Below are 12271 nucleotides of genomic sequence, written 5' to 3' on the forward strand. Positions count from 1 at the left end.
TTCCTTGCTTCTTCCAATAGTTCAACCATTTTCATCCCACAGAGAGAAGATTCAGCATCATAGAGTCTTGGGACCTTAGTAACACAATTATCCTGGATTGATAGGTTTGTGTTTGTTTTGCAACACACAGCTCTTTTCTTGTTGGACACATAGTCAATCCCAGGGTGCTGGGTTGGGTTCAGGTACAGTTACCTGCTTTATGCAAAAACAGTGCCCACTTCCCACCACAGGGCCTGTGATGACTTCAGCCTATCATGCCAGACTTCTTGACTTAAGGTGATTTTCTTTCAGGAACTTTGTCTCCCTCTAAAATCTGGTTTCTGTCATGACTACCCCACCTCCCATGCAAAATATCTTTATACCAGTATGCTTGAATCCCAGTTATGTAAAGGGGTTGAATTCATTCCTGTAGAGTTCATAGGTCATATGCAAATCAGAAGATTTCATACATGCTGGTGGAAGAAGTTCTACACCCATAGTTTGAAGATAGCTGTGGGTCTTGTTACATAAAGATTAAGGATAGTGTCTGTAAAGAACCTAGCAACATTCCAAATAAAATAAGAGGTAGCCTAATCTCCCAGCTGGTCCATGAGTTGGTCTTTTATTATGCTATTATAGCTATGTTTTTGGGTGATGGCTCAAGTTAATAACCTAACGTCATGGCCCCAGATATTCTCTCCCTCCAACACCATTGTTTTCTCTTTACTGGATTAATCCCATCGGCATACAAATATACTTATTTCTCCTGTATTAAAAATAACAGCAACAAAAATTCTCTTGACCCCACATCCTTCTAAGTGCCGGCTGCCCGTTTTCTTAGCTTCCTTTTATAAGAAAATCTCTTAAAAGAGTTGTTTATATTACTGCCTCTACTTTATACCTCTCTTTCTCTCTTGAACCCTCTTTGATGAAGCTTTCGTTTCTACCACTCCCTACAAACCACTCTTGTCAAGATCTCAGATGACCCTCACATTTTCAAAGCCAATGCCTAATTCTAGGTCTCTACTAATGATGACCTTTGACACCACAGACATTTTTTCATTCTTTTTTTGTTTGTTAATCCTCATCCAATGATGTTTTTTTCCATTGAGTTTTAGAGAGAATGGAAGGGATGGAGGGAAAGAGAGAGAGAGAGAGAAACATTGATGTGAGAGAGACACATGGATTGGTTGCCTCCCACACATGCCCCAACTAGGGCTGGGGATTGAACCCACAAACCATGTATGTGACCTTAACCAGGAATTGAACTGGTGACCCCTCAGTGTAAGGGCCGATGCTCTAACCACTGAACACACACTAGCTAGGGCTATTCCTTCATTCTTGAAACATTTTCTTCACTAAACTTTTAAGAACATGGTTCTTGGGATTTTCTGACCTTGTCAATCACCCCTTCTAGCATCCCTTGCTGCTTCTTCCCCATCTTCCTGACGTCCAGATGCTGGAGTTCCAGGGCTCAGTCTTTGATATTGGTGTCTGCATTCCCTATGGTGACCCAGTCTCATGGCTTTAACTAGCATTGCTATGCTGATATCTCCCAACTTAATATCTGCAATCTGGACTTTCCCCTTAATGCCAGACTTGCACATTAATTGCAAGCCACCATCCGAGGCTTACCTGCAGTCCCCTTGGATTCACATCTCAAATGTAACATATACAAAAGAGAACTCTTGATTTCCTTCCTCCCAAATTTGTACCTCACTCTCCCTATCTCTTTGCTTTTCCAGTTACTCAGGTCAAGAACGCTGGAGTCATTCTTGGTTCCTCATCCAACCACCAGACTCCTATATGCTTTTCTCTGAGAATAAATCTAGAATCTGACCACCACCACCCTACTACTCTGACCCCATGATTACTCCAAAAGTCTTCTAAATGATCTTCCTGATTGTGGAGCCGAAGTAACCAGCAGCTAGAGGAATCCTTCTAAGATATAAGATATGCCAAGATACCCCTCTACTCAAAACACTCAAAGTAAAATCCACAGGCCCTACCATGGCCCACAAGGCCCTCGTGTCTGACCCCCTTACCTCTTGAATTTCATCTCCCATGACCCTCCTCATCCTTATTTACTCTGCTCCAGACACACTGATCTATCTGCTCCTCCTAGAACACACGAGAACATGCATAGAACCATCACTTGACCCTGCTTTGGGGCCTTTGCACTTGTTCCCTCTGCCTGGAAGCTCATCTCCTGGATAGCTAATGAGGCATCCCTTCACATTTCCTTTTAGTCTCTATTTAAATGTCATTATTCAGAAAGGCTTTTCCTAACCACCCTAAATAAAAAACAAGTCCCTCCATTACTCTTTCTCTCTTATCTTGTTTTATTTCTTACCACTTGACATATAATTGTTTGTTTACTGTCAGTCTCTCCTTCCCTATGAGAAAACAGGCCAAGAATAGTGCCTGGTACATGGCAAGAGTTCTGTAAAAACTTGCCAAATGAACATGTGTCAACTAGATTATGCACTGGTGTTTCATCAAAGCACTAACTCAAAATATTGAATTTTTCCCTTTTATTTTTCCACAATGGAAAATTAGTTTGACAAACAAACAAAACCTCATTGACACAGAACACAGTATGGTGGTTACCAGAGGGGAAGAGAGGTGGGGAGAAGTTGAAGTGGGTAAAGGGGGTCAAATATATGGTGACAGAAGGAGACTAAACTTTGGATTGTGAGCACACACTGCAATATTCAGATGATGTATTATAGAATTGTACACTTGAAACTTACATAAACTTATTAACCAGTTTCACCCCAATAAATTTAATTTTAAAAAAGAAAATGAGTGAGAAAGGATAGAATAGTTGCTTTGAGCTCAGGTATTGCAGTATAATTTTATTACTGTCACTAAAAGAGAAGTTAATTTGTTCTTAGAGCAGCATTATGAGTTGACTGATTTTAACTGGAGCAACTGTTAATTTTTTTCATAAAGCCTAATTATCTAACCTGAATAAAATCTAATTCAAAATTAAAACATTAAAGGGTTGACTGCAGTAGGATCTTTTGGTGAAGAGTAGTTATATTTAGTTTAAGAAGCAGTTTATTAGTACAAATACTAAATTTTTCTCATAAAAATGTATCACCCATTTTTTTCCAAATGGCACAAAATAATGCATTTGAAAGTATTCCAAATTTTCAGAAAAAAAATGTTTTCTAAAAATTTAGCAAAACAGGTTTCTTGGTAATAATTATCATCCTCAAAAGCATTGAATGGATAGTGACATTTTCATATATGCTGATACACCAAGAATTGGAATCATTATAGATGTGCTGCCTTAAAAATTACAAAGTCAGTTGCTGGACAATTCACTTATACAGTCATATATGCTTTGGAAGAAACACATATTTTTAAGAGTTAAATAGCAACTATTGGGAGTGGCTTTAAATTGTTAAATGAACAGTTTTAAAAACAGACACCCAAGGACTTCTCTGAGGATTGATACAGGCCAAATTCTATTACAGACTCCAAGACACCATTCAATTCTTTTGTACTATTATTTTGTTGTATCAGATACAGATCCTATTGAGCAGGACATTACCTGATCTGGGGAATCTTTTGTTCCGGACATAGTGCTTAGTTTCATGAGATTCAGGCTTCACAAAACAAATGATGTCGCCATTTTCATCAGTGGATAATGAAGTGAGAAAAATAAGGGCAAGGGTACACGCATACTCACATACACACAAATTGTACTCATCTACTCACACACACCAGAGAAATGAATGTACATAAATGTTATTTATAGTTGTCAACTTCTCTCTCTTGGGAAGATTGCTTTTTTTCTAAAAAAGACTGTGTTTTTCCTAGTTGTTGTTGTTTTTTTAATACTAAAATGTCCTTTTATTTATGAAGTGATGGTGATAGTTGTTGGTAGTTGGTGTTTTAAAATGTTGACAACCGCCGAAACCGGTTTGGCTCAGTGGATAGAGCGTCGGCCTGCGGACTCAAGGGTCCCGGGTTCGATTCCGGTCAAGGGCATGTGCCTTGGTTGCGGGCACATCCCCGGTGGGGGGTGTGCAAGAGGCAGCTGATCGATGGTTCTCTCTCATCGATGTTTCTAACTCTCTATCCCTCTCTCTTCCTCTCTGTAAAAAATCAATAAAATATATTTTTAAAAAAATAAAAATAAAAAATAAAATAAAATAAAATGTTGACAACCTTGCCTTGCCAGGTGGTTCAGTTGGTTGTAGCATCGTTCTGTACACTAAAAGGCTGCAGGTTTGATTCCCGGTACAGGTTCTGAGTTCGATCCCTAGTCAGGGTACTTATGGGAGGCAACCGATTGATGTTCCTCTCTCACATTAATGTTTCTCTCTCTCTATCCACCCTCCACTTCCTCTCTCTCTCAAATAAATTGAAAAAATAAACACATATCCTTGGCTGAGGATTAAAATGCTGACAACCCTATCCCCATCTGTAAAAATAACAATAACAATAAAATTTTTTTGAAACATTACTGGTCCATGAAATCCAAATATCCACAAATGACAACTTTCTAAAACAAACAAACAAACAAACAAAACAAATACTTGACTAGCTTCTCTTTTTTTATAGGAGAAAGCCAAACTCCTTAGCGGCTAAGCCTGGCATTCAAAGTCCTCTACATCTGGCCTTGACCTATCCTTCTAGCTTTCCTTATCGTAATGGGGGCAGCCAGGTGATCAGCACCTGCCTGTCCTCACCTGCTTTGGCTAAGGTCACTGGAGTACCTTCAGACTTAGTCCTCCTGGCTCCTAGCTCCTGACCTCACCAGGGGTCATTTAAAGCCCCAGCTCTGTGAGGGATATTCAAAGAACACCTAGGAACTTAAACTCACCGAGTCACTGAGCTGCAGCCTTCCCCTGGGCCCAGGGAACTGTGTTTTGCTCACAGCTCGGTACTCCTCCTTCCCATGGGCACTTAAGTCCTGCCTTCAATTCCAGTTCAGATGACACCCTAAAACACTTCTCTCTCTCTCCTCTCTCTCGGCAATTTCCTGTTCTCAGGGGCTACAACACCTGCCCTGGAGTCAGGCTCCAATCCCCAAAGGCCGGCTGGGACCCAGGTTCAGCCATGTGCTAGCCATCACATCCCAGGACCAGACCTGTGTTCCCAGGAAAATGCTCCCACTCCCTCCCACTGGACCCTGGCTTCCTTCCCTTCCTTCTCTACCTGGCCTGTTAGCACCCAGCAGGCATCTTGGCCAAGCCTGGAGTTATTAACTGTGTCCCTCAATATACTGCTTTCCACTTGCACACCTTCTCCCTGGATGGACTGTTTGCCCCAAATGCTTTCTTTCTCATTCCATGCTTCCCTAAACATCTCAAAGTCTAGCTTAAACATTCCTCCTAACACTTTGTTTTCATTATTCAACAAACATTTAAAGGGTTCTTGCCAGGCATAGAGAAACCAGGTGAATGAATGGCACAGGCCTGCCCATTAGGAACCCAGTCTACCCTGAGTGAGAGCCGAGAAGAAATTACTTCCCTTCCACAAGTTAACATGTGAAAGTGCGTACAACTTGGTGTAAACATGTTTTAGGCACAATGGGGCTCTATAAGTAGTTACTGAGAAAATAAATGGAAAAACATGACTTTATTCAACATACCCTCAATTCACTTATTCAGCAAATATTTAGTAAGTACCATAATGGTGTTAGGAATACCACAGAATTCTGAAAAGTTAGGGCTTAAAGGGACAGTCTCTACAGAAAATCTAGTCCCGTCGCCTCATACAGACAGGGGAGTCTACATCTGTGCACTTGATTTTGGAGAGTGGGGTGCTGTGCACTTTGAAAGCAGGCTCCTGTGCACACAACTCTACCCCCAGAGCACATCAATATACAGTTATTCAAGAGAACAGCTCTGACTCCCCAACTTATTGGCAACACCTCCCCTTCCCAAGAGCTTATTTTTCAAACCCTTTTAAAACAAACAAACAAAAAAACAACAACACAGCAATAAGTCTTATTGGAGGCCTACCAAATGCCAAGTATTTGATACAGAGATACAGAGGCGAGGTCCCCATTCTGGAGGAAGTCAAGTAATTAAGGGAGCTACACCTGTAAACACTGTATTGCTAAAGAGCGGTGAGAGATTTCAGAGGGGCATCACAGGTGACCTTCAGAATCAGGAACTGACTCTCTCTCCACTAGAAAGAAATGTTCTTTTCTTTGGAGTAAAGGAACCCTTTGAAATGCAATTATCACCGTCTCCCGTAGGAAAGCCTGAGAACGTGAAAAACTGTCCGCTGGCCCTAGAGAAATGGGGAGAACCTCTCCCTGTGTGGAGAGGGGCAGGAGGGGCAGAGGGGCCCGGCGTGAACACTGCTGGGCTCACCCCTTCCGAGGGGCGCACTTCGGGAAGAGGGGCGGTTGGGAGTGTTTTCTCAGAACAGGTGACATCCGGGTGAAGAACATCCTAAGCCGAAAGAAGAAAGTGTTCCCAGCATCCGCCCACTCGGTTTTATCCAAAGCCAGCTGCTGCTTCCCCTTCAGGATCCTTACCCAAAGGTAACCCCACATACTCACTTCATGGGGAAAAGAAGAGGTTTTTATTTTATTATTATTATTATTTTTAGAGAGGCCTGGAGAAAAGGAGAAGCAGGAATAAGAGAAAATCCCATGTTCCATCATCTCCCCCAGAGTTGCTCTTTCCTTGTCATAGTTAGTCCACATGTCAGAACACAGGCGTTCGCTATTTAACACCAGGTTAACCTCCACCACATTCATTACATGCCACGGGTTACCTTGCAGTTTGGGTTCATCGTCACAGAAATTCAGAGAAGAAGCGTCTTTCCATTAGAGGGAAAAAATAGTTTTAGCTTGCAATAAACAACTCCCCCTGCCCCCGTTTGAAATCACGGTCTCCTAGGGTTAACTAATAAACATTTTAAAAGCGATCATTTCACTTTTTTTTAGAAGAACCCTTCTTCTCAAGGCAGGACAGCATGATGCTCCGCAGTAGATAAATGTGAGGTGTAAGGAGAACCTGTCAGCTTCCTAACAATTCGGAAACAGGTGAATGACTAATTCTCTTGATGGTCTAAGACCATCCACAGAAGTCAGCCTCGGAGTGTAACAACCATGCACGCTAACAATGTGGTAAGTTCTAGTTCTATCCGTCAAAGTGGATGGCCCTTGAAGGACCAGCTCTATAGGTGACATGGAAGAGCGGCTCCTGGGAAGGAAAACAAAATACCCCACAGCACCTCTGAAGGTGAATACCACCTTGCCCACTTCCCCTTTCTAGTTCATTATAAAACGGGGGCCTTGTGCGCAGGCGTCCCATTTGTGTCAAAAGGCCATGAAGGAAGGCGATGTAACCACAACTCAAGGCATTTATTTAACATGACATGCCCCCGATTTTTTAACCCCTGAACATTCACTTGAAAGAATCCATTACCTTGAGCATGCGGATTTCTCGAAGGGCGATTTTCTTTATGACAGGGTCATCTTCTGATTCCAGAAACCTCTTGATGGCCACAACCTGACCCGTGTCCCTGTTTCTGCATTTGAAAACAACGCCGTAGGATCCTTCACCAATTTTCCCGATTTTTTCATACTTCTCCATCACAGAGGAATGAGTCTTCGTGGAGTGGATCTTCACATAGTTTGACAATGTCGCTTAAAGAATCCTGGCGCGCACACTGCCCTGGGGGCCCACGCCGCGATGGGCCTCCGTGTGGGACCTGGAGCGGAACGAGGCACCTGTTCACGAGTTAGGAACCGACACAGCGAGGAAGCCTCGCCCCTCGGCAAAGGCAACGTGACCGAATGACAGCCCAGAGTGAGGGAGCCCACTTTTCACCGGGTTACAGGTGCCCTGCGAGTTCAAACGTAACCCATCACCCTCAGACGGACCGACTTGTAAGAGAATCTATCTTTTTCATGTTGTAGTTCATCCGATCTAAGACACAGGAGCTGGCCAAGGGCTTCCCCGGTTCTAATTTCGGGTCTGATTTCCCAGCAGCAAGAAGACACCGCCCGGCCCCTGGCGGGGGCGGCGGCGAGGCCGGGAGGAGGGCGGACCCGCCGGCCGCGCGCTCCGGGGCGCGGGCCTGGAGCGCAGGAACCGAGGGCCTCGCCGACCCGCCGCGCGCGGGGGCCCCTCTCCCGACCCGCGGGCACAGGAAGATGCTCTGCCCTCCCTCCCGCGCCTCGAGCGGCGCCACGTGGCGGCCAGGCCCGCCCGGCCCGGCCCGGCCCGGCCCGCTCCTCCTTCCCGACCCTGACTCACGCGCTGCGGCTGCCCGGCCGGGCCCAGCTCCCACCTCGCCGACTCCAGCCCGGCTCCGCTCCCGGCCGGGATCCCTATGGGAACTGGTCCCCGCCCCCGGCCGGCCTGGGCGGGGCCGCCGCGCCGGGCTTCCCCGCTGGACCCGCCGTGGTCTGTGCAGCGGAGAAGGGCCCAGGTGGGTGGTCGTCGGGCCGCTGAAGGAGCTGCCCCCACAGCGGGCCTGGGCCCTGCACTTAGTCTCTCTGCGAGAGAGAAGGCCTGCAAGATTGCAGACTCCGGCGGGAGGGGAACATGCAGCCCGAGCAGAGGCTGCTGGAAGACGCCTGCGCCAGGCGTCCTCCCCCGCCCCCCCCCCCCCCACCCCTCTCCATGCATCATGGGCATAGCGGTTACCACGCCGAGTAACAACGGACTGCTCCCCAGTATTTTCTGCTAAACTGTGAACGCCTTGAGGGAAGCTTCTGTGCCTGTCCTGATCAGTGGCATAGCATCCAATCAGTCAGTGAATGAATGAATGAATGAATGAGAAACAGGGAGAGAAAGGCAAAGAGATGAAGGAGGAGGTGTGGCCGAAATTGGTTAAAGTCAGCACTTCACTCCATTGGCTTGGAGGAGGAGGGTGCTCCTTGGCTATTGACTTCCACTACAGCCAGGCTTCTGATGTGCGAGATGGAGGTTACCGAGCCTGCCTCGTTTCAGGTTCCTTATTCCCAACGGGCTCCTGCTTGCTCCGGGTTGAGCACAGAGGAGGGAAGTAGTAAACCTGGGGAAGTCGTGAAATAATTTGCCACGGGGCACACTGCCTCAATACTTGATCATCTATCCTATTTCATCGGCCCAGCACTGCGGTGGTTGTGTGCCCTGGAGGTAATACCTGAGGAGAGAGAATGAACATACGGTCTACAAAACAGAGACCCTGCCAAGCAGCATGCATTTCCATTTAGTGAAATGGAAATCAGGACAGGGGTCAGGTAGGAGCAGGAGCTGGGAGGAGAGGGATTGGTGCCTGCCTTGACAATGCAGTAGTATCTAGATCAGTGGTTCTCAACCTTCCTAATGCCACGACCCTTTAATACAGTTCCTCATGTTGTGGTGACCCCCAACCACAAAATTATTTTCGTTGCTACTTCATAACTGTAATTTCGCTACTGTTAATGAATCGTAATGTAAATATCTGTGTTTTCCGATGGTCTTAGGCTCTATAGCAGTGGTTCTCAACCTGTGGGTGGCGACCCACAGGTTGAGAACCGCTAGCAGGGTCGCCTAAGACCATCGGAAAACACAGATATTTACATCTAGATTCTAGATGGTCCAGGGGTGGACTGGAGTTCATCTGTGAACCTCCCAGGAATTGTCTGCAAACGACAACCACTGATGTGTTTTCTGTCTCTACAGTTTTGCCTTCTCCTGAATGTCATGTCAATGGAGGTATACATTATGTAGCCTTTTGAGCTAGGCTTCTTTCACTTAACATAAATAATTTGAGATACACCCACTTTGTTCCATTTATCAGTTTATTCCTGTTTATTACTGAGTAGTATTCCATTGTATGGGAGTACCATAGCTTGTTCATCCATCCCCACTTGAAGAACATTTCAGTTGTTTCCAGTTTTGGTGATTATCAGCCAAGCCACTATAAACACTCATGCATGGTCTTTTGTGGGAACATATGTTTTCATTTCTCTTGGGAAAATAATACTTAGGAGTACTGCTGGGTCATACGATAAGTATATGTTATTGAAGTAACTGCCAAAATGTTTTCCAAAGAGACTGCACCATTTTACATTCCTGCCAGCATCATTCCAGTGACTCTGTGTCTTCGCCAGCACTTAGTATGCGTGATCTCTTTATTTCAACCATTTTAATATGTGGGCAATGGTCTGTTGTGGCTTAATTTGGAATTCTCTAATGAGTAATGTTGAACCGTCTTTCATATGCTTATTTGTCATCTGGATGTTTTCTCACTGTTCTATCTAAAATTCCTAGGAAGTTTTAGTAAATTCCTTGGGATTTTCTATGTGGACAATCATGTCATCTGCAAATAAATAGGGACCGTTTTGGCTCTTCCTAACTGGTATGCCTTTTCTCTCTTTTTCTTGCCTTATTGCACGTGGCAGGTCCTCCAGTGTGAACTCGAACAGGAGTAGTGAGAGCAGATATCCTCATACCGATCTTGGGAGGAAAGCATTCAGTCTTGCACCACTAGGAATGATGCTGGATTTCTTTGTAGATGCTGTGGCAGACAGCCTAAGGTGGCCCTTAATGACCCTGCTTCTTGGTACTCATGCCCTTGTGTGCTCCTCTTCCTTTCAGTATAGACTTGACCTAGTGACTTGCTTCTAAGGAACGGAATATGTCAAAAGTAATGTGACGTCACTTCTGAGGTTAAGTCACGAAGAGACTGTGATTTCCACCTTGGGTGCCCCCTTGGGCTCTCATTTACTTGCTCTGAGGGAATACAGATGCCATGTTGCGAGCTGCCTTATGGCAAGGAACTGAGGAAGCCAACAGCTAAGAAGAACTAGGCTAATATTCTGTGAGGAAATGGGTCCTACCAACAACCATGTGAGTGAGCTTGGAAGCAGATCTCCCCCCTGCCCCAAACCACCTTCCAATGAGATTTCAGATAGACTTCGCCCCGCTGACAAACGTAAGTTCAGTCTCGTGGGAGGCCTTGAGCCAGAGGCACCTCCAGAAACGGTGAGAGAATAAATGTTTGATATTTATGCCTTGGGGGCATTTGTTTTGCAGCAAATAGAACTAATCCAGAGGCCCTTTCTTAGATTGGGAAACTTCTCTTTAATTCCAGTTTGCTGAGAGGTGTTTTTTAAATAATGAATTGATGTTGAGTTTTGTTGAATGCGTTTCTACATCTATTGAGATGATTGTATCATTTTTCTTCTTTATATCATACTAGAGGCCTGGTGCACGAATTCGTGCACTGGTGGGGTCTGGCTGGCCTGCCCTGATTGGGGCTGATTGGGCCAGGCTGGCTGCAGGGTGGGGCCACTGGTGGTTGGCTGGCCGATCAGGGGACGGGGCCAGCCAGCCAACTGCCCGCAGCTCCCCCCGCCCCCCGGCTGGCCCCTCCCACTGGTCCAACTCCTGGTTGACCTCCCAGTTGAGGGGACAATTTGCCTATTAGCCTTTTATTATATAGGACTAGAGGCCTGGCGGGGGTGGGGGTGGGGGTCCTCAGCCCAGCCTGCACCCTCTCCAATCCGGGACCCCTTAGGGGATGTCCGACTGCCAGTATAGGCCCGACCCCCAGCAGTTGGACATCCTTCTCACAATCCTGGACCGCTGGCTCTTAATCACTCACTGGCCTGCCTGCCTGGTCACCCCTAACTGCCCCCTGCTGCCGGCCAGGTTGCCCCCAACTGCCCCCTCCTAGCTGGCCTGGTCACCCCCAACTGCCCCCTCCTAGCTGGCCTGGTCACCCCCAACTGCCTCCCTCTGCCGGCCTAATCACCCTTAACTGCCCCCCATGCCAACCTGGTCGCCTCTTACTGCCCCCCCCCTGCTGGCCTGGTTGCCCCGAACTGACCCCCCGCCCCCGTGCCGGCCTGGTTGCCCCTCATGGCCCCCACACACAGCCTGCTGCTCAGTCATTTGATCGTCCCTCACTAACCGCCCCCACCGACCTGGTCGCCTCATGCAGCCTGCTTGTTCAGTCATTTGGTCGTCCCTCACTAATTCCCCTGCTGGCCTGGTCGCCCCATGCAGCCTGTTTGTTCAGTCATTTGGTCTTTCCTCACTAACCCCCCTGCGAGCCTGGTCGTAGGCAGCCATCTTGTGAGGGCGTGAGGGTAAATTTGTATATTACCTTTTTATTATATAGGAGGAGGACTTTTTTTAGTCAGTTGATAAAGTGAATTATATTGAGTGATTTATATGTATATATTTTAAAATATATTTTTATTGCTTTCAGAGAGAGGAAGGGAGATAGAGAGATAGAAACATCAATGATGAGAGAGAATCATTGACTGGCTGTATTCTTCACATCGTCTCCTGGGGATCAAGCCTGCAACCCAGGCATATGCCCTGATGAG

The 12271-nt window shown here is 46.2% G+C and overlaps 1 protein-coding gene across 3 annotated transcripts in view; it reads right to left on the bottom strand.

Annotated features, from left to right (window-relative positions):
• The window catches only part of CDKL1 (cyclin dependent kinase like 1), a 49976-nt gene extending 41559 nt beyond the window's left edge, over positions 1-8417 (bottom strand). For 2 of the 3 annotated variants that reach the window (XM_079769906.1, XM_079769904.1), the window contains exon 1: positions 7386-8188. In XM_079769906.1, coding sequence (XP_079626032.1) covers positions 7386-7553 — 168 coding nt within the window. In that variant the 5' untranslated portion in view covers positions 7554-8188. Of the gene's footprint in view, positions 1-7385; positions 8189-8219 lie in introns of those variants that run through there. The other variant, XM_079769905.1, reaches the window with a different exon arrangement.
• Between the last annotated feature and the right edge of the window lie 3854 nt (positions 8418-12271).

This window comes from Cnephaeus nilssonii (genome assembly GCF_951640355.1).
Source record: "Cnephaeus nilssonii genome assembly, chromosome: 4".
Lineage (NCBI taxonomy): Eukaryota > Metazoa > Chordata > Mammalia > Chiroptera > Vespertilionidae > Cnephaeus > Cnephaeus nilssonii.